The sequence below is a fragment of the Ipomoea triloba genome, chromosome 12, assembly GCF_003576645.1.
Source record: "Ipomoea triloba cultivar NCNSP0323 chromosome 12, ASM357664v1".
Classification (NCBI taxonomy): domain Eukaryota; kingdom Viridiplantae; phylum Streptophyta; class Magnoliopsida; order Solanales; family Convolvulaceae; genus Ipomoea; species Ipomoea triloba.
The window spans coordinates 392,798-415,414 of record NC_044927.1 but is presented as its reverse complement, the minus strand read 5'-3'; the positions used below and the strand labels follow the sequence as shown (position 1 = coordinate 415,414).

The window sequence follows — 22,617 nt, the reverse complement described above, 5'->3', positions numbered from 1 at the left end:
TTTTGAACTTCTCCCATTTGTGTCTGGAATATGTTGCCCTAGAATTTAATTCAGAATAACTGTGGTTTGACTAGTGGTAGCACAACTAATGCATTGCTTTGATTGAAATCTTCCCGATGAGGTGTTACTCAAAGATTTGGATATGACAAAAGAATATATGGTCTTGTGTTGAGCCGAGCCAAGCATTTGATGGCTATTCCCACATATGGTTTACGTATTTAATTATTTAAAATTGTTTCTATTTTGCAAAATTAATAAAGCTAAGTATTTTGCACTAAATTAATGTTTATTGATACTTTGTATATATTCTAAAAGTTTGTCTAAGTTGTCTTGAATTCAAATCCTGTACACTATAATTCATCAATACTATATTAGTTTTAATTTGTCTAGCTCTGATCTGTACTTTTATTTTCATTCTTGATTCCTATTTTGTCATATATGTATCTCTTCCATTTGTAGTTATTTTATTTTATTTTAAATTGTCTCTATGAGGGATGCCCCGACATTAATCCAAAATATAAAATATAAATAAATTGGTAGAAAAATTAGTGGACAAAGGAATTTTTATGTAGAAATCACAAGGTAATTAAAAATTAAGTGTCTTAGTTTTGACCATTCCCCAAAGCCAATTTTTCAATCCGTAAATATCAATATAAACAATATAAGGTAAAGTTAAAGACACTCTTTTTCTCTATGTTTGTTGACAAATCCCTCAGCCCAGATGCCATGAAACTCAGTTGTCATCAACATTATTGGAACGAGATTGGCTTAGATGTGCCAAGAACCTTGTGGTCCAGTGGCATCAAACCACCCTTCTCTTTATCTGGGAGGTGGTGAGTTTGACTGTACTTCAATAGGTTGAGAAAGTAGTTATGAATAAATATCATAGAACAAAACTAAAAACAATAATACGCGAAATTGCTTGGACAGTACTATACCACCTAATAAATGTTAGTTTATTTATGTTTGAAAGTTCGTGGCTAAGAGAAATTGTATTGCTTGACTGGAAGTATCAGCGCACATGCATAGTCTTATAGTAGAAATATATTTCTGTCTTGACGTCAATAACATACAGCGACAGTACCGTCTTATCCTCGGCGTCAAATTGGACTGGCGCCAAATTGGACTTTAACGAGTCAATGACATCACTGGTACTACTTTATACTCCCTCCTCCATCCTATTTTATGTACCCCACTCAGTTAAATTGAAGTTATTTTTAATTAAATATTTTATAATATTAGATATTAAATTTAGTATTAGTATATAAATTTGATCAATAAATAGTAAGAAGACAGGTAAAATAAGACCATCAGAGAAAATAGTATTAAACAGGGGCTCTCATTGTGCATAGTATATGTCAATATAGACGACTCTAGTTAAATTAGTCATACTATTGATTATAGGTAACTACATACAAAGTTACAAATTTAGTTCCAACAGGATAGGTTTATTATTGTCCTTGATTTGAGTGAATAAGCTATGCGTCAACTTTTTTTTTTCTCCGCCGATTAAGGCACAGGATAGGATTCATTGATACACTCATAAAGAATGACGTAATGTTGTTAAAAAATGTGAAAATTATATTAGCCGCCAATGGTGAATTGAAGTCGTCGAGAAAACGAAGAAGAAATGCAGTATAAATGTGGGAGATGCATGAACTGTGAACTCATCAGTAAACTCTGATCTTATCTAGCAGAGCGAGTTTACAATTCCATTAATTAAAAAAACTTCATCATATCATCACCTCAGTCCATGATGAACACCGCATGGATATGGACGGCATTTGCAGTGATCGCTGCAATTTCCGTTTTCAAAGCATTATTTCTGAAGAAAGGAAAGAGGTTTCCACCAGGTCCCAGAGGGCTGCCAATTTTGGGACATTTCCATTTGGTTGGGAAAAATCCCCATCAAGATCTCCATAAATTGGCCAAAACCTATGGCCCTATTATGCACTTGCGATTTGGGTTAGTCCACAATATCGTCGCATCAACGCCAGAAGCCGCCAAGCAATTTCTCAAGACCCACGATCTCAATTTCGCCACCAGACCACCGAGCGAGGCCGCTAAGTACATCTCAAACGGCCAAAAAGGTTTGTCGTTTGGCCAATACGGTCCGTATTGGCGAAACGTTCGGAAGCTGTGCACCTTGGAGTTCCTAAGCAATCTCAAGATCAATTCCTACCAATCCATGAGAAGAGAAGAGTTATGTCTTCTCGTAGAATCAATCAAGCAAGCAGCTCAGAACGGCGAATCTGTTGATTTGAGCTCCAAAGCTTCTTCCCTGAGTGCAAACATGAGCTGTAGAATGGTGTTCGGGAAGAAGTACGAGGATAAAGACCTTGGTGAGAAGGGATTCAAGGCTGCGATTCAAGAAGCAGTTACGATCACAGCTATCCCTAATCTCGGCGACTATTTTCCTCTTCTCGGTAAACTTGATGTTCAAGGATTGACGAAACGGATGAAGGCTGTCGGAAAACTGTTCGATGAATTCTTAGAGAAGATCATTAACGACCATGAAGAAGCTACCAGCAAAGGAAAGGTTCAGACTACTAAGGATTTTGTGGATACCATATTGGAGATTATGAAGTCGGGACAATCTTCAGTTCAGTTTACTCGCGAACATGTTAAATCCGTTATGCTGGTAAGTAGATTGCTAATTATTATATATATGTTGCATATTAATTAATTTTCACACATAAGCTAAGGTTGTCATTTTTCTCATCGAATCTTGATTTGTGTAGGACATTCTTATTGCTTCAATAGACACATCATCATCTGTAATAGAATGGACAATGTCTGAACTCTTCCGACACCCGGAGATAATGGAAAAGGTAAAAGAAGAAATAGAGAGGCATGTAGGGCTTGATAGGATGGTTGAGGAGAGTGATTTGGAGCACTTCAAATACTTAGAAATAGTCATTAAGGAATCTTTAAGGATGCATCCGGTTGTGCCATTACTCCTTCCTCATGCAGCGATAGAAGATTGTGAAGTTGATGGCTTTCACATTCCTAAAGGCGCAACTGTTACTGTGAATGTTTGGGCTATTGGACGTGATCCAAATGTGTGGAGTGACCCTGAAAAATTCTTTCCAGAAAGGTTTAATAAAAGTAGCGTTGAATACAGAGGTCAGGATTTTGAACTTCTCCCGTTCGGGTCAGGAAGGAGAAGTTGCCCTGGAATGCAACTTGGAATAACTGTGGTTCGACTAGTGGTAGCACAACTACTCCATTGTTTTGATTGGAAGCTTTCAAATGGGATGTTACCCAAAGACTTGGACATGACTGAAGAATCTGGCCTCAGTTTGAGCCGAGCAGAGCACTTGAGGGCTATTCCAACCTATCGTTTGCATATTTAATTTTTTTTTAAAATCATTTAAAAAGTCTTGAATTAAAATTTTGTGTACTACACTTCATCAATGTAATGGTTTATGCTTTCTAATAAATGCGATTCTATTCTATCTGTCCTATTAAGTGAAGTCTATCTCATCGTGGGTTAAAATTATTGCATACGCTTCTTGGTCTAGTCTACTTGTTGAAATTTTATAGCCCCAACAACCCACCTCATGTGGGTTGGTAGGTTCCCTGGGTCAGTTTTAAAATAATAAAATTTATTTTTAAAAAATGATTATGTTTCATTACTTACAATATTTAAATATACCATTACAAAATAAATAAAAATTTAGGTGAAACCGTCTCACGAATTTTTATTCGTGAGACAGGTTAGATTAATATCAAATATAATGTTTATATTGAAAAATATAATAATAAGTAATAAAATGTTTATTACACCTCTTCCCGGCCTCATTCTATTATTTATTCCCTTAGACTCAAAAAATGCTTAGCACATTAGCACATGGCCTCATCACGATCACTTTTAAATCATTGAGCATCGCATCGGAGACAAGGCCTTACTTTGGTGCTTACTCTTATATAATAAATGTATATTCAATCTAAGACATTTATATACTTTAAAAATGATAGACATTTATGTATTATAAAAACTTCAAAGAAAACCAGACTTTTGTAGATCTTGTAAAAATATAAAAATCTTATATTACAAAAATTTATAATTTTTTTATTTTAAAAAGTCTCTAAAAATCATTAAAACTCTAAAGTAAGTGCATCCTTACAAAGTTTTTGTTTTGCAAAAATATACGTTTAAAATTGTGTGGCGATAATTTTTTAATCTTAAAACAAACAGATACCTAAAGTTTAAATTAAAAAATACAAAAACTTTAGATGTGAGTTTTATTGACGAACAAATACTTAAAATTTATCCACAAAAAGAGAGAGAGAGAGAGAGTAAAAACATGTGTTTATTGTTAACCTAAAACAAGTGTCTATTGGATCTCTATATATTAAGAAAAAAAGGTCTATACGTGTTTGTTCCCACCTAGGAACAAAGGTCTGGATATAGTGTCAAAGGTCATAAGGTATACTCCATATATGAAGATAATACATGTTATAATCAACTTGTTCATGGTAGAAAGACAGTATACATGGAGTATCGGAGATTTATTGATAAATTTCACCATTATCGAAGACTAAAAAAGGCATTCAATAGAGTGCAAGACTATACAGATGCTCCACAACCATTAACTGGGAATCAAGTTTATGAACAAGTTGAATGCATCAATGTTACTTTTAGTAAGACTCAAGAGCTTAAATCTCAAAGAGGTAAGATGTCAAAATCTAATGTGGAGATACCTACAAATGAGAAAGAGTTCGTGGAAAAAGAAATCTATATTCTTTGATCTTCCATATTGAAACATACTAGATGTGAAACATAGTATTGATGTGATGCATGTGGAGAAAAATGTATTTGATAGTCTTGTTGGAACTCTTTTAGACATAAAAGGTAAGAGTAAAGATGGAATCAATGCTAGATTGAATTTGGTTAAAATGTGTATATGACCTACATTAGCTCAACGTTGTGAGAATAAGAAAACATACTCGCTTCTAGTTGTTATTCATACTTTAAAAAAAATAAATAAATAAATAAATTTTTGTGCCTTCTCATCATCATGAATAAACATACATTAGGAATACATTAATGATATGGTGTTCATATACTACTAAACTCTTTATTTAGTATTTCAAGTAGAAAAGAATAGAGGAAATCGATGTATAAAATACATGCAGACGGGAGATTAAGCCGCTTGAGTTTACTGAGGCAAACGGTATGTTGGAATAGCCATCAAATGTTTCTCTCTGCTTATTACAAGACCGAATGATTCAGTCATGTCAAGGTCTTCTGGTAGCATCTTATTTGGTAGAGTCCAGTCAAAGCAATGCACTAATTGTGCCACCACTAATTGAACAACGGTGATTCCAAGTTGTAAGCCGGGACAACTTCTCCTCCCTGAACCAAAAGGGATTAACTCAAAATTCCTACCTCTATACTCAACACGGCTTTTACTAAACCTTTCTGGAATGAACTTTTCTGGATTGCTCCACACATTTGGATCACGTCCAATTGCCCAAACATTGACCATTACTCTTGTGTTTTTTGGTACATGAAAGCCATCAACTACACAATCATCCATTGCTATATGAGGGAGAAGTAACGGCACCACTGGGTGAAGCCTTAGCGATTCTTTTACGACCATTTCTAGATATTCCAAACCCTCAAGATCTGCCTCCTCCACCATCCTATCATACCCAACTTTTTCAGCCACTTCATCCCTCACTTTCTTCATTATTTCTGGATGTTTAAAAAGCTCAGACATCGTCCATTCTATCACAGTGGAAGATGTGTCCATTGAAGTTACAAGTATATCCTAGGATTAAAACAATCAAAATTCAATGAGAATGGGTAGGAAAGAATCAACTAATAATTAAGCTAAATTATTATATATAAGCACTATGGCCCTTTTTGGTAAATGGCTGTTGGCTGATTGGGTTGGCTGTTTGGGTTAGAAGGTATGATTTTTTAATAACATTAGCTGATGGTAAAAAGTTGGCTGATTGGATTGGCTGTTAGCTGATAGTTGTTTGGTATAATTTGTTTCTCAAAAAGCTAATTGAAAATGCTACTTTGAGTAGCCTTTTGAATTTTAGCATTTTTGGAGTTACAAAAAGCTTATTAACCAAACAATTAATAGTGATCAAATAAGCCAAAATTGACTGATAGGCTGATTATTTACCAAACAGGGCTTATGTGAATATTGGATCAAGGAATTATATAATATAGTTACGTACCAGCATCATAGCCTTGACATGTTTGCGATCGAATCGAAAGTCAGTGTTGCTAGACTTCATGATTTCCAACAAGGTATCAACAAAATCTTTGGTTTTGTGAGTGATGCCTTTGGTAGCAGCCTCTTCGTGCTCTTCCACAATCCTCTCCATGAATTGGTCGGTGAGCTTACCCACAGCCTTCATCCGGTGAGTGAAGCCTTGAACATCAAGTTTGCCAAGATAAGGAAAATAGTCCCCAACATTGGGTACCGCGGCCAGATAAACAATTTCATGAATCAAAGCCTTAAACCCCAATTCCCCAAAATCCTGATTCTTGTAGGTCTTCCCAAACACCATCCGACAACTCATGTCCATGCTCATGGAAGAAATTGTGGAACTCAAATCAACAGCCTCGCCTTGTTGTGCTGCGTGCTTGAACGAGTCTACCACAAGACCCAACTCTTCTCTTCTCATGGATTGAAAGGAATTGATCTTGAGATTGCTGAGGAGCTCTAAGGTGCAGAGCTTTCGCATGTTGCGCCAAAACGGACCGTATTGCCCGAACGCCAAATCCCTTTGGTCATAGGCTATGTACTTGGCAGCTTGGTTTGGTGGCCTGCTCGCGAAATTCAGGTCGTGTGTCTTCAGAAACCGCTCAGCCGCTTGAGGTGATGATACGATGATGTTGTCCACCAGCCCTAGTCGTAGGTACATCATAGGACCGTACGTTTTCGACAGTTTTTGCATATCTTGGTGCGGGTTTTTCCCCAGCAAATGAAGGTGTCCCAATATTGGTAACCCTTTGGGACCTGGTGGCAACCTTTTCCTTTTGTTGTTCGTAAATGCCTCGTACACAACAATGGCTGCCACCACTGCTGCAAACCCTGCCCAAATCCACGCCGTAGTGTTCATCATCATGCAATGCTTAGCTTGCTTTTGATTGATTGGTTTCTTAGCTTCACAGAGACGATAGATGATGGACACAAAGTAATTAATTTGATTGGCTAATGATGCTTTTGTTGTTGTTGTTGTGTTCGCTGGATCACATCAATGCATTATATATAATGGACTCTCTTGTGGTCACGCAATCAACTTCAAAATCAACAGATTCCCAGGCCAGCACAATTTCTTTGACTCAACTAACTGTCGATCTGCAACAAAAATAATATATATTTGTCCGCAATAAAGTCAAGCTGTATAACATTATTATAAGGACATTTCTGATCTCTTTCTTGTTTGTTTCTAGATATCCTAAACGAAAATGCTTAGCTTCCTGTTGGGTTCTTGGTATCTATGTCTACTTGTCTAGCATTGTTGATTAAGAAAGTATAAGAAAATAAAGTTGTTCATTTATAATTAGATATAACTTTTGAGGTAGGTAAAGGTTTAATCCTCAGAATTTGATTGTGACCACTATAAATTTTTGCTTAATGGTAAACACTACTTCTTTTTTGCATTTTTCACTGTCTAAATTTTAATCTGCCTAGTAGATATTCACCTGGGTGGATAGGGTTTTTTTTTTTTTTTTTNTTTTTTTTTTTTTTTTTTTTTGAGTACTACTGACTCTGTTACAATGTAGTATCTGTTCATAACTATTTTCTCAACATAATGAAGCACAGAGAGAGTCAACAGTCGCCTCCACTGAGACTCGAACCCACTCCCTTCCACGTGGTGAGTCTTAAAAAGTTAAATCTATAATGGGTCGTTGGAGGCGGGATTGCTAGAAAATTGATAATATTCTTTTGGAGTAATTTTATATGTACTTTCATTTCGTACGCCTTCAAGACGTGTCATAATTTAATTGCTTAATATAAGGACGTGAGTCATGAGTATTATAATTTGATTTTAAAGTATTACATTTTTACTAAAAGTATTATATTTTTAGTCAAGTATTACTCTTTCTTTCATAAGTAACAATTAAACAATTTATTCATGAATATTACATAAACTAATGAAGAGAGATTTTATGAAGTCACAGAGAAATTGCATCCATGGCAGCCGCTAACATCTTCTTGAATTTCCAGTCATTATTATTGTAGACAATGAGAGTTAATTAATTATATTATTCCGCCCCCCACAATTGAATTCTCCGACTACATACGTGCCAGATATATATATATTCTACTATTAATATATACAAAATGCCAAGCGACAAGCATTGACATTTGAGTAATTATTGTAGCATGTGACGTGACGATGCGAATTTCAGTCTTTTATTAGACTATTCGTGCCATGACGGTCGAAATGAGATAAGTAATTCAGAGTTGAAATGTCAAACTACCTATCTTATTATTATATTTTTTAATACTATTAACCCTATTATAAAATAGTATATGTTCTATATTTTCTCTATCTTGTATAATTTAAAGAGTCAAAAAATAAAGTATATTATAAATTTAATGACAATATTACTGTTAAAAAAAAAATTCAATTTGTTGACAAAACACCAAAAGTAGTCTGGCTGCTGATTATTCACGGCATTGAAGAATCTGAAATTCCAAATGCCATTATTGACCGCAAAACTAGTTTGAAGAATTTTTTTTTCTCCATATGTTGATTACATTATTTAATTACTTGTAAGCCATTATTGAAGTCATCATCTACCTCTCTTTATTTAGAAATTAAAATTGTTGATACTCGAATTAAAAAAAAAAAAACTAATTAGACTCATTAACTTTAAAAATTGCAGTTAAACAAACCAATTCATTTGTTTCATGCATTTTTAATTCCAGCCTCCATGGGCAGCACAGTTGTTCATGAAGTTTGGAAAGAAAGACCAGAAATCGAGTCTCACAACAGTGTAAAAGCAACCTTTCAAAATGTGTGCAAGCATATATAAGAATAAAACAGTTCTAAATTAGATAGTTTAAAGCACATAAGAACAAAATATATCTAAATTAAGTAATTTAAAATATCAGAGATCGAGTCTCATTAACGGACAATAGTCATGTTGTTAGACATTTCAACTCTGAATTAATTCACTGTCGACCGTCATGGCATGAAAGGTTTTTTAAAAAAGACTGAAATTTCAGATTCACATGCCACAGTAATCACTCAAATATCAATACTTGTCACTTTTTGAGCCATGAATTAAATTTTAAAAAAGTAATTTTTATATCTTTGTTGACGGAGGCCTAGAGCATCAAATTCAACAATATACCATGCATCTAGAAGTGACACCTTTCTTTGCAAGTATAAGAAATATCATAGCAGGACACAAAAATATTTAGTTAAAAATGTGCGTTGAATAAATTCAATTCCTTTGTAATCAGGGGCGGAGCCCCACCCACTTACCTCACCCCTACAAATATATGAAATATATAATGATATGGTATGGTTGGTTCTAAAGTTGACTAACATTGTAAATTTTATGTACAATTTCAGTCTCCTAACTTGATGTTTCTGGCTCGGCCCCTGTTTGTGATAGAATAGAGACAAACTGCATTAAAAAGATCATGTGTGACAGGTTTGACCAAGAAAGTGTTGACAAGAATGAACACGTGAACTTTAACTACAAGAATCATACATCACCTCCAAAACCCCTCTTTCAATGCAATAAAATTCACATTTTTTTTTCTTGATAACCTAAGTTTTCCGGCTTCAATGTACTATATCCTTAGACCCATAAACATGCCACCAAGATAAAAAGCTAAGATACAATCTAATTTTGAAAACTTAGCACCAAATGATAAGCTTACGCTACAAAAAGTTTAACCCCAACTCAATTTCCATGGCATAATTGAACAAAGTTGACATTTTGTTAATAGTAGAATATCAGGCACGTATGTAGTCGGATAATTCAATTGTGAGGGCGGAATATAATTCTCATTGTCTAGAGTAAAAATGACTGGAAATTCAAAGAAGATGTTGGCGGCCGCCATGCCAAAATCACATGGGTGTATAAATAAGTAGAATGTTAGACTTATATAAAAAGAAAATAAAAAAAAAACCTACTTAAGGTGCGCTATGGGTGAAACTCGCTTTGTGATCTTAATCATTAAAGGATTGGAATGTGATAAACTAACCTAAATTATTTATAGTTGATCACCTAAAATCAAGAAGGTCAATAGACAATTTTTAGTGCGAATTGAATTTGAAACATTGTAGTTACCAAACTAACTATCTAACTAACTCAGCTAGAGTTGCTCTCGTTCTGATATTCTCTTGCCTAAGAAAACATTTAACAAACAAACACTTAATTCAACAATTGAATTTATCAAACACTTTATTTCCATTGATTAGCTTATTAACTACTAAATTTTCAGCTAATTTTTTAAGTAGGTGTCCGAAACAAAGTGCTTGATTTGAACGGCACACAATATTTTTCTCACTGGACACAAACTCGCTTATTGCAAATTTGGCCGTCAATTGATATTATTATTACAGGACGACGACCGTCAACCGCTGCCTTTGTCATACACAAATTGAAGGCGGCCGGAGATTAAGAACAATATAATATTGGTATTCTTCCGGTTATCTAACTCTTCGTCCAGGATATTTTATTATAACAATCAAAGATGTACTAAATTTTATTTTTAAAAAATTATAATGCAAAAAAAAAAGAAAATACAAAACTTGTACGTGTTCAAATTCTTTTGGAGGGTAAAAAAAAATAAGAATGAATAAAAATCATGATTCACCTCATATATTAAGCAATCACATCATGACACATTATGGAGGAGTACGAAATGAAAGCACATATAGAATTATTTCAAAATAATATTAACAATTTTCCAACAATCCCACCTCCAACGGACCTATTATAGATTTAACTTTTTAAAACTCACCACCTGATATCACCTGAAAAAAAAAAAACCATATCCACCTAGGTGGATATCTACTAGAAGGATTAAAATTGTCATTCCTAGTGAATTCTTTTAATTTTTAAGTCAAGGAAGGAGTTTTTTAGGCAGCAAAAAATGCGATGAAAGAAGTAGTGTTTACCATTACGCAAAAAACTGTAATGGTGAGAGTCACATTCTCATAATCAAGTCATTACCATTATGTTAAAAATTATATCTAGTAATATATCTACAAGTTAATTAATTAATTTTCTTATACTTGCCTAATTATCAATGCTACGTTTAGATAGCAAGAACCCAACAGGAAGCTAAGCATTTTCGTCTAGGATATCTAGAAACAAACAGGAAAGAGAAATGTCCTTATTATAATGTTATACAGCTTGACTTTATTGCGAACAAATATATATATATATATATATATATATATATATATATATATATATATTATTTTTGTTGCAGACAGTACTATACAGTTGAGTCAAAGAAATGATGCTGGGAATCTGATCTGTTGAATTTAAAGTGATTGTGACCACAAGAGAGTCCATTATATAAGCATGGAAGCATGCATTGATGTGATCCAACACAACAACATACAAAAAAAAACATCATATCATTAACCAATCAAATTTGTGTTCATCTATCGTCTCTGTGAAGCTAAGAAACCAATCAATCAAAAGCAAGCTAAGCATTGCATGATGATGAACACTACGGCGTGGATTTGGGCAGGGTTTGCAGCAGTGGTGGCAGCCATTGTTGTGTACGAGGCATTTACGAGCAAGAAAAGGAAACGGTTGCCACCAGGTCCCAAAGGGCTACCAATATTGGGACACCTCCATTTGCTGGGGAAAAACCCGCACCAAGATATGCAAAAACTGTCGAAAACGTACGGTCCTATGATGTACCTACGACTAGGGCTGGTGGACAACATCATCGTATCATCACCTCAAGCGGCTGAGCGGTTTCTGAAGACACACGACCTGAATTTCGCGAGCAGGCCACCAAACCAAGCTGCCAAGTACATAGCCTATGACCAAAGGGATTTGGCGTTCGGGCAATACGGTCCGTTTTGGCGCAACATGCGAAAGCTCTGCACCTTAGAGCTCCTCAGCAATCTCAAGATCAATTCCTTTCAATCTATGAGAAGAGAAGAGTTGGGTCTTGTGGTAGACTCGTTCAAACAGGCAGCACGACAAGGCGAGGCCGTTGATTTGAGTTCCACCATTTCTTCCATGAGCATGGACATGAGTTGTCGGATGGTGTTTGGGAAGACCTACAAGAATCAGGATTTTGGGGAGTTGGGGTTTAAGGCTTTGATTCATGAAATTGTTTATCTGGCCGCCGTCCCTAATCTTGGGGACTATTTTCCTTATCTTGGCAAGCTTGATGTTCAAGGCTTCACTCACCGGATGAAGGCGGTGGGCAAGCTCACTGACCAATTCATGGAGAGGATTGTGGAGGAGCACGAAGAGGCTGCGACCAAAGGCATCACTCACAAAACCAAAGATTTTGTTGACACCTTGTTGGAAATCATGAAGTCTAGCAACACTGACTTTCGATTCGATCGCAAACATGTCAAGGCTATGATGCTGGTACGTAACTATATTATATAATTCCTTGATCTAATTTTCACATAGTGCTTATATATACTAATTTAGCTTAATTATTAGTTGATTCTTTCCTACCCATTCTCATTGAATTTTGGTTGTTTTGATTGTAGGATATACTTGTAACTTCAATGGACACATCTTCCACTGTAATAGAATGGACGATGTCCGAGCTTTTTAGACATCCAGAAATAATGAAGAAAGTGAGGGATGAAGTGGCTGAAAAAGTTGGGTATGATAGGATGGTGGAGGAGGCTGATCTTGAGGGTATGGAATATCTAGAAATGGTTGTAAAAGAATCACTAAGGCTTCACCCAGTGGTGCCGTTACTTCTCCCTCATATAGCAATGGATGATTCTGTAGTTGATGGCTTTCATATACCTAAAAACACAAGAGTAATGGTAAATGTTTGGGCAATTGGACGTGATCCAAATGTGTGGAGCAATCCAGAAAAATTCATTCCAGAAAGGTTTAGTAAAAGCCGTGTTGAGTATAGAGGTAGGAATTTTGAGTTAATCCCTTTTGGTTCAGGGAGGAGAAGTTGTCCCGGCTTACAACTTGGAATCACCGTAGTTCAATTAGTGGTGGCACAATTAGTGCATTGCTTCAACTGGACTCTACCAAATAAGATGCTACCAGAAGACCTAGACATGACTGAATCATTCGGTCTTGTAATAAGCAGAGAGAAACATTTGATGGCTATTCCAACATATCGTTTGCCTCAGTAAACTCAAGCGGCTTAATCTTCAATCTGGATGCAAGTATTTTATACATTAATTTTCTTTATGTTTTTCTACTTGAAATAATAAATAAAGAGTCTAGTAGCATATGAACACCATATCCTTCATGTATTCCTAATGTATGTTTATTCGGTATATCAATAAATTAACCATTATTTTTTATTACTGTAACATTGACAAACACTACTCTGATCTTCAACGATAGCTGCGTGTTGGGTGATGACTATATATATGCTGGAACAAGCATATAACATGAACGAGTCATATAACGGCCTTTGACTGATAATATTCCAAAAAGGCAGTTTGACAAAACATCCTGCGTGGTTGGAGATTCCAAATTCAAAGAAAATACCATTATAACGTAACAATATAATTTATGTGAAATCATCTCACTTAAAGCAGATAAGAAAGTAATTTTTTTGTTAATACTTTATAATGAAGCATATATATACTTCTCAATGTCTCAAATAAGTTTTAATTTTGTAAAAAACAAATATTTCCAAGACTTTACAAAATTGATTAAAATTTTCATTAAATATTGATAAGCAATAATTCTTAGTACTTTTATGTGCATAATTAATATCAAACTCATATGATTTTATGTTAATTGGAAGCTAAGTGTGTACTTATTTGATTCCTTTGTGTCATTTATGTGAATTGGAGGCATTGATTGTAACATCATGTAAATTGCAATTCAATTGGATGTATTTTGAAGTCATCTTGACACAATGGCGTGTTCCGGAAGTCATGAGAGATCAACAAAGTGAAAAAGAGCGACGTGGAAGTATCATGACATGACCCGGAGATCCAAATTAAATGAACAAAGAAGATGAAGATATATGCATTTTGGAGTGAAGACTAAGGCTCATGCTATTACTCACGCCCAGAGTGTTAGCGTGACTTCATTATGATCTACACTTTTCTCTGTCAGGCCCGTCTCGGTATGTGTTATCACACCTTTTTTTCCAAAACATTTCATCTAAGTCATAGTATTATTGTGACATGATCGTTTTTGGTCCTCCGTTAACAAACATGTTTAAACGATGTTAATACGAGAGCATTTTATTTTTTTTTTATACAAAGTGGTTGTCCCGCTATATTTTTATTTTTATTTTTTTTGAAAAAAAAATCCCTAATTCACGGCTTAGAATCACATGTCTTCTTTAATTGCATGGAATCTCCACCTCAGCAACCTGAGCTTCCACAACAGTAGAATGACACATAAATCTATAACAAAAAAAAGAATTAACACTTAGAACTGAATAGTTTGAAATGTCATCATATTTAACACTATTAAAATATGGTTGTTAACGGAGGACAAAAAATAGTCATGCCACAATAATACTAGGACCAACGGTGAATACTTTGGAAAAAAAAAAAGACTAAAAGTGTAACGTCACCTATAAATCTAGAACAAAAATGAAATTAACTCTAAAAAGTATATGTGTTTACAAGGTGATTTCACTATATTTCTTACCGGGGACAAGGCCCACCACAAGAATATTTTTTTTATTGGGAACCGGGGAAAGTATACAGAAAAGACAGTTCTTTTCTATTCTATTCTATTAGATATTAGATTAGTATTCATTAAGTCATAGATCAAACTAGTTAATTAATTAGATTTAATCTTTTAATATGTTTTTTTGAAAGAATCTTTTAATATGTTTTAGTCCATGTATATTACAACCTACTCGAGTAACCTCACTCCAATTTTGTGTCAAACTAATTTGTGTGAAATAAGTTAGACAAAGTCATAGTCTCTTTATATTAAGTTAGTCATTACCTCACTCCAATTGTGGGTCAAACTAATTTGTGTGAAATAGGTTAGACAAAGTCATAGTCTCTCTATATTAAGTTAGTCATTTCTGTTGCCACCTAAATATGACTGAACAATGAGAATTCATTTATTATTGAACAAAGAACAATGAATCAAATACGAGCCAAATAGTACCTGGACATAGTCTTTGCCTACTCTAATACCAAATATAATTGAACAATATATGTTTCATCTCAAAAAGAAAAATTAGAGTAAAATTATAATTTAATAATAATATTGATGGGATATGAGCCGGAGATCAGGAGAGTAACAATGACAAACAAAATAACAAGAAGGACGAACCCAAAGACCTTGTGGTCTAGTGGCACCCGGTGTCCTAGTTAACACTCCCACATGAATGATGGGAGTGGGTTATGGACCGCACCAAACCAAGAAGGAGGAGTCGGGTAGTGAATTTGAGAGTAAATTGTACAAATATCATCCCCAATCCCTTCAGAAGTTAATGAGTGATGATGAGTCATGAGTTAAACATGATTTTTATATCTGAATATTCGGCTATCAATTAAACTAGTTATACCTTTTATGAACCATTATGCAAGAATATAATGGTTATTATATCTGAATATTAGGCTATCAATTAAACTAGTTATACCTTTTATGAACCATTATGCAAGAATATAATGGTTACGAGTGGGTCAAATTAAACATCTTTGTAATACAATTTTTTTTTTTAATTTTAACATATAAGAAGATGTCGATAGAGTTAGTAGTATTCAAAAAAAGAAGATGTCGATAGAGTTAGTAGTATTCAAAAAAAGAAGATGTGGATGGAGTTTTGTCAGAAAATAACGCAAGGAAAGAAAAGTAAACTGTTCAATTATTAGTTTTATGGCGGCGAACATATAAGTTACGTACATATGAGAGTACTCCACGTACTATATAAGCATGGATATGCATTGATCTATCTTAACACAATTCATCTCAATCCCCTTGATCGATTAAGAAACTAAAAACCAGGTACGATGATGATGACGGCATGGATTTGGGCAGCCGCCATGGCAGCGTTTGCTGCAATTTTCAACGCAGTTGTGAAGAAGAAGAAAAGCAAAAGGTTGCCACCAGGGCCGGGAGGGGTGCCATTATTGGGACACCTTCATTTGATGGGGAAAAACCCCCATCAAGATCTCCAAAAACTGGCCAAAATCTACGGTCCCATCATGCATTTACGCTTCGGGTTGGTCAACATTATCGTGGTTTCATCATCTCAAGCCGCCAAACAGTTCCTTAAAACGCATGATCTCATCTTCGCCACCCGACCACCTCACCAGGCAGCCAAGGTCATGTCCTATGACCAGAAAAGTCTGTCGTTTGGCGAATACGGTCCCTATTGGCGCACCATGCGAAAGCTCTGCACCTTAGAGCTCCTCAGCAATCTCAAGATTAGTTCCTTTCAGTCCATGAGAAGAGAAGAGCTGCGTCTCCTCGTACAATCATTCAAACGGGCCCACACGGCCGTGGATTTGAGCGCGGAGGTTGCTTCTATGGTTGCCGACATGAGTTGTCGGATGGTTTTTGGGAAGAAGTACGAGGATAAGGACATTGGTGAGAAGGGGTTCAAGGCTGTGATTCATGAAGCAGTTCATTTGACGGCTTGCCCTAACCTCGGAGATTATTTTCCTTTTCTGGGTAAGCTTGATGTTCAAGGATTGACACGAAGAATGAAGGCAGTTAGCAAACTGTTCGACCAATTCTTCGAAAGAATCATTGATGATCATGAGCAGGCTAAAGCCAACACTCACAAAACTAAAGATTTTGTTGATACCTTGCTGGAAACCATGAAGTCTGGAGATATCCCGTTTCAATTCACTCGTGAACATGTCAAATCTATCATGCTGGTAATTTAATTATACACTTCAATTCATTCTCTTCTTAATTAACTTAGCTAGCTTGGTACTTATTATATTTCTTCAAATTTTGAACATAATGTTGTAGGATATGCTTGTGACTTCAATGGATACCTCAGCGACGGTAATAGAATGGACAATGTCCGAACTTCTTCGCCACCCTGAAGTGATGAATAAAGTGAAAGAAGAGTTAGAGAAACAAGTATCGTTTGATAGGATGGTAGAGGAAGAGGATTTAGAGGGTTTGGAATATTTAGAAATGGTTATAAAAGAATCATTAAGGATGCATCCAGTGGTGTCATTACTTCTCCATCATACTGCTGCCACAGAAGATTGTGTTGTGATTGATGGTGTTCACATGCCTGAAAAAGCACGAGTTGTTGTGAACCTTCGAGCAATTGGGCGTGATCCAAGTGTGTGGAACAATCCAGATAAGTTCATTCCAGAAAGGTTTAATGGAAGCAAGGTTGAGTATCGAGGTCAAAATTTTGAACTTATTCCGTTCGGAGCAGGGAGGAGAAGCTGTCCTGGTATGCAACTCGGAATAACTATAGTTAAACTAGTGGTGGCACAACTAGTGCATTGTTTTGATTGGGATCTTCCGAATGGAATGTTGCCCGAAGAGCTGGACATGAATGAGGTATTTGGTGTTGTGGTTAGCCGAGCCAAGCATTTGATGGCTATTCCCACATATCGATTATGTGTTTAACCAAGGTGTCTTAAATACTTTGTTGTACGAATTCTAGTAATTAGTTTGTAATGTAATAAAAACCTTATATAAGGTAATGAGTGCCATTATGTTATGTAAACCTTATATAAACCATTATATTATGTCCCCTAGTAATATTGGCCTGGCCTTCTCTTTCTCAAACCTTCAAGACTCAAAATTGATCACGGACAATGTTGAAGTCATGAAAAAGAATTACTGTAATAACTTAATTACGAACAACTTAAAGACAACTAACTACATGTACATAATAACTTAATTCACACAAAAATGGAAGTAAGATTTTCAAGGACTTGTCTGATGTTAGGCCTTTCATTTACCGGAAGAATACACCTTAAAGATATTGAGAGCAATTCATCCATGGCTGTGGAGTGTTCTTCCCCACCAGCAATGTCTAAGTCAATGCAGTCCATTCCCCGACCCTCTCGATCACACAGCCGAACCCAGTCTGTAAGATCGACAGCGCCTGACTGGCCCGAGATTATGTCGCCCGCGCTTCTTCTCGTCAACAGCTCCATCAGAATCACACCAAAAGCATACACATCAGCCTTGAAAGAAGGCATAGGCTTGGCTGCATTTGCTAGTTCAGGGGCGCAGTACCCTAGAGCCCCCAGGTGTAGTATCTGCTCTGCAATGCCAGCCCCGGTCATCAGGCGGTGGAAGCCATAGTCCATCACACGCGCGGTGTAATCACCACCCCACAGTATTATATTTGTTGGCTTTAAGTTTCCATGAGGCAGGCCGCTCTCGTGCAGATATGCCAGACACCGGGCAACCTCAACAGCAACTTTCAACCTTTGGTGGAAGGATAGCGGGGAATACCTACGAGGTGTTGTCTCTGCATAAAAGATATATATAAGAGATCAAATAAACATAGATAAGTTCCAATTCTAACATATAAGTGATGCTGTAAGATCATTACCATATAGATGTAAGGCTAAGCTATCGCCTGGTATGTAGTCTGCTAAAATCAATCTCTCTTGTTCTCTTGGACCCCAGTAGTAAGCTCTTAAAGGAACAGCGTTTGGATGTCGTACAGATCCAATCTTTTTAACTTCCCTTGCGAATTCTTTCTTGCTTTTAACTAACCCCACACGCAGCCACTTCACAGTCAGCACAACCCCATTATCTAGGGTAGCCTTATATAAAGTACCGTGGTTACTTCTACCAAGAACTTCAGCAGGAGCTTGAGCTAATTCCTCAGCTGTAAATGTTAGCGATCCATCCATGAAGAACAGTTCTCCAGCCAAACGATCAGGTGAGTAGACATCCAACTTCACGGGTTGTTCAATCGAGTCATGAAAAAACCTAGGGGAGGAAGCTATCGGGGAACCTGGGGAAAGCCTCTGTCCAGATGTTGCAGGATGAGTATCTAGTGTGCTAGACTGTTTAGACGTTGAGCAAGCTGCAAAACCCACATGCTCGATCACTTCTGTGCTAGACTCTGTTTTCCCCAACAATGATCTGGAGTTTGATGTCAGCAGGCGGTCATCGGAAAAGCTTAATGAAGTTGGAGCTTGCTCTGAGCTGCTGCGGAATTTGAGAAGTGAAGACCTGGGAAATATACCTAGCCTGACATCTCTACTGGGAGATTGGTTGCTAAATGCACTTCGGGATTGGAAGTCTTGAGGTCGTGTTCGAGTATATGCAAATAGAATAAAGGCAACCATTACGGAGAATCCAACTGAAGCAACAATAACTGCTACCCTTATATTTGATTTGGAGCTGTGATTCTCACTAACACCATGTACTGAACCAGAAATGCCAGGACTACCAGATGGCATGTTGCTTGGCACTATAAGCAATGAGTTTCCAGGATGAAATGAACTATAAGGAAATCTTCTCAAGTTTTCAGGGACTGTTCCACTTAAATCATTGTAGGACACATTGAACACTCTGAGATTCAAAGAAAGATTTTCAGGGATCCGACCTTTGAAATCATTGTTGGAGAAATCAAGGTATTCTAAATCATGAAGCTTACTCAATTCAGAAGGAAGGTCTCCAGATAACTGATTTTCTCCAAGATTTAGCAGTTTGAGCCTCCCCAAATTACTTATTTCAGGAGGTAAAACACCAGTCAAGGAATTACTTGAAAGATCAAGAGACTCCATCTGAGGATATGATAGACGGACTTGTAGTTCAGTAGTATGCATGCCTTCAAGAGGAATTGATCCTGTCAAATGATTTCCAGACAAATTGAGGTTTATCAAGGTTGAAGAAGCGAAATATGGGATCTGTCCTTCAAGTTCATTGACACTGAGATCAAGCATTGCCAGCCTTGGAAAGGTCACCAATGTAGAAGGTAAAGCTCCCCTAAGAGAATTATTTCTGATAGAGAGAAAAGTCAATTGTTGGAATTGAGAAGTCAAATTAGGAAGGGTTCCACTCAATTTGTTTGAGCTCAAATCCACAAACTCAAGACTGGCTTCCCAGCTCTGTATAACAGATATGTCACCAGAGAGCTCATTACTGCTTAAGTCAACCATCAAACAATTTCCTATAGAAGAAGGGAGTGAACCTGACAGGAAATTCGACGAAAGATTTAAAGCCCTCAAAGTTGTTGAATTTACTTTCTCAACCGAACCTGCAAGCAAAGGAATCGAAATTCAGGATACTTGAGACAAGATGCAAGAAAACCCAACACACTGCTTAGTTTACAACTGAAGAAGCTTGATTAGAAATGCACACAAAAGACAGCATAGGAGTTTTTCCAAAATACTAAGATCATGCTTGCAACTTTGCAAGGTTAAAATTCCAGTGCTCATTAAACTACTAAAAACAGCAAAGCAATTTCCATTGCAGAAACCCCTTCCCTTCCTAGTAGACAAAATCGATTTTCCTTCACTCACTCAATTAACATGCAAAAATATCATTCAATTAATATGACAAATAAATGGGCATCAAAATAGATTGAACTGAAAGAAACGCATATAAGAGATAGGGAAGTGGCAATATAATGATAGCTAACCTGAGAAGCCATTGCCACTGAGATCCAGTTCCTCCAATGATACCCAGCCATGCAGAAGCTCCTCTGGAATTGAACCGTACAGCTGATTATGTGCAAGCCTTAACACCTTTAGATTCGGCAATGAGGTGAAAGAAGGAAGCTGTCCTATTAATCCATTGTTCCCCAAATCCAGAACCTGCAAATTCCGAAACATCTGCATCGATTCTTCAGTGAAAAACACCCCCGCCAATTTGTTGTGGCTTAAGTTCATATAATGCAGTGTATTAGCGAAGCTAGATAAATGATCTTGACTCATTGAGAGCGAGCCGTAGAAGGAATTCTGGCTCAGATCGAGATTTTCCACATTCCTGAGCTGAGAGAAGAGCTCCTGCATATCCCCCCAGAGCCGATTAGAATGCAAATCAAGCACTCTCAGTTGCTGCAAATTCCAAATTCCGCTCGGAAACCCGCCGGAAAAATTGTTACTGGACAAGTTAAGATAATTCAAACCCCATAGATCGTTAAGGCGGGCGGGGACAGGGCCATAGAACTGGTTACCGGAAAGATCCAAGTACTGGAGGGAGGTCATGTAACCTATTTCGGGTACGACCCGACCCGTGAAGGAATTACCCGAAAGGCTCAGGTTTCTGAGGTGCTTAAGCCCAGTGAGCGTGGAGAACCTCAAGTCACCGGCCAATCCGAGGCGGTCAAGGGCAATGGCGGAGACGGAACCGGAACCGGAGTCGCAAACGACGCCGTAGAACATGTCAGGGCACGAGGAGAGATCGGAGAGAAGGGTTAGGTTCCATGAGCCCAAGATTTTCCCCAATGGATCCGATTTTATCCCCTTCCTGAACTCCAACAGTGAACGGACTTCCTCGTCGGCGGCAAATACGCAGCAGAGACAGCAAAATATGAGAAGAAGAAGAAGAAAAACAGTACGAGAAGGCGACATTGGAGTGAGCATTGTGCTATGAACGAGGCATTAAGATTATCAGAATCAGAGAATTTGCAGAGAAAAGACTAAAACGAAGCTTTTTGCTGCTTCCATTCCATCTGCCCAGTAGAAATGGAACTGTGCTCGCACTACAGTCTGCAGGGAGGAGACATTATTTAACATATAATAATAAATCCTACCAAAAATAACGGTCCAAAATTGTAACATAAAATCTGTATTACCGCGCATTAAAATGCGTAACCATTTTTAGCTGTCACAGGTAAATGTGAAATCCCATTTGTTGTGATTATATGATTTGACACAACTGTGTGCAGAATATATTTCCCTGTTTTTTCTTTGTCGGGCTATGTTTCCTGGTCGCCAATAATTGCAGTTCGGTAAATGTTCAGAATTACCTGAACACAGTCAAAACAAAGCAACATCTGCTGTTAACTTCTTTTTGTTACTACTTTTGACTGTTTTTACCTTCTGACTCTGTTACAATGTAGTAACGATTCATAACCATTTTTTTAGCCTAGTAAAGCACAAAACAATATTACCCCCACTAGACCCATGACTTTTCATTTAGAAAAGTCATTTAGTGTCATTAGATTACAAGATAATTGGCAAATCTATTGTTAACTTAATAATCACAAAATTACAAGTTCAACTCTCATCAAGAGTGATCTATTAATTTTCTTGGTTTGAACCGATCAAGTTTACCTTGTGATCCTTTACTAGCTAGGGTCATAAAACGGGTTTATCCTATCCAGAATAGTGGCTGTGAATTTCAAACAAGTTAGAAGATTAATATGACATGTTGCTAAAAGAATGACAGCCTTAGCCTATGAGTCTGTCAGACTGTCACTTCCAGGAGTTGCAGGTTATATCTGGACTGGGGTGGAACTGGAGGAAGAAAGGACAGCCTGCGAAAGTACTTGGGCAGAGAAACACATGTTATTTGGATTGTGGGGCCTGGGAAAACACAACATACGATAA

The 22,617-nt window shown here is 36.8% G+C and overlaps 5 protein-coding genes across 5 annotated transcripts; 3 read left to right on the top strand and 2 right to left on the bottom strand.

Moving 5' to 3' along the window:
- Positions 1-1,668: 1,668 nt before the first annotated feature.
- Positions 1,669-3,467, top strand: LOC115998154 (cytochrome P450 CYP736A12-like). Its single transcript, XM_031237642.1, has 2 exons — positions 1,669-2,641; positions 2,742-3,467. Exons 1-2 carry the CDS (start codon positions 1,754-1,756, stop codon positions 3,354-3,356), a joined length of 1,503 nt encoding a protein of 500 aa, XP_031093502.1. The 5' UTR covers positions 1,669-1,753; the 3' UTR covers positions 3,357-3,467.
- Positions 3,468-4,995: 1,528 nt separating this feature from the next.
- LOC115998380 (cytochrome P450 CYP736A12-like) lies at positions 4,996-7,206 on the bottom strand. The gene is made up of 2 exons (XM_031237951.1): positions 6,202-7,206; positions 4,996-5,780 (listed from the first exon to the last, which is right to left on the bottom strand). Exons 1-2 carry the CDS (start codon positions 7,096-7,098, stop codon positions 5,166-5,168), a joined length of 1,512 nt encoding a protein of 503 aa, XP_031093811.1. The 5' UTR covers positions 7,099-7,206; the 3' UTR covers positions 4,996-5,165.
- Positions 7,207-11,588: 4,382 nt separating this feature from the next.
- On the top strand, positions 11,589-13,488 carry LOC115998423 (cytochrome P450 CYP736A12-like). Its single transcript, XM_031238001.1, has 2 exons — positions 11,589-12,571; positions 12,700-13,488. The coding sequence occupies exons 1-2, from the start codon at positions 11,675-11,677 to the stop codon at positions 13,312-13,314; spliced, it is 1,512 nt and encodes a 503-aa protein (XP_031093861.1). The 5' UTR covers positions 11,589-11,674; the 3' UTR covers positions 13,315-13,488.
- A 2,601-nt stretch (positions 13,489-16,089) lies between these two features.
- On the top strand, positions 16,090-17,864 carry LOC115999934 (cytochrome P450 CYP736A12-like). Its single transcript, XM_031239890.1, has 2 exons — positions 16,090-16,998; positions 17,096-17,864. The coding sequence occupies exons 1-2, from the start codon at positions 16,126-16,128 to the stop codon at positions 17,714-17,716; spliced, it is 1,494 nt and encodes a 497-aa protein (XP_031095750.1). The 5' UTR covers positions 16,090-16,125; the 3' UTR covers positions 17,717-17,864.
- A 46-nt stretch (positions 17,865-17,910) lies between these two features.
- LOC115999931 (probable inactive receptor kinase At5g10020) lies at positions 17,911-22,593 on the bottom strand. Its single transcript, XM_031239888.1, has 5 exons — positions 22,342-22,593; positions 21,861-22,034; positions 20,703-21,774; positions 18,657-20,318; positions 17,911-18,572 (listed from the first exon to the last, which is right to left on the bottom strand). The coding sequence occupies exons 3-5, from the start codon at positions 21,646-21,648 to the stop codon at positions 17,995-17,997; spliced, it is 3,186 nt and encodes a 1,061-aa protein (XP_031095748.1). The 5' UTR covers positions 21,649-21,774; positions 21,861-22,034; positions 22,342-22,593; the 3' UTR covers positions 17,911-17,994.
- Between the last annotated feature and the right edge of the window lie 24 nt (positions 22,594-22,617).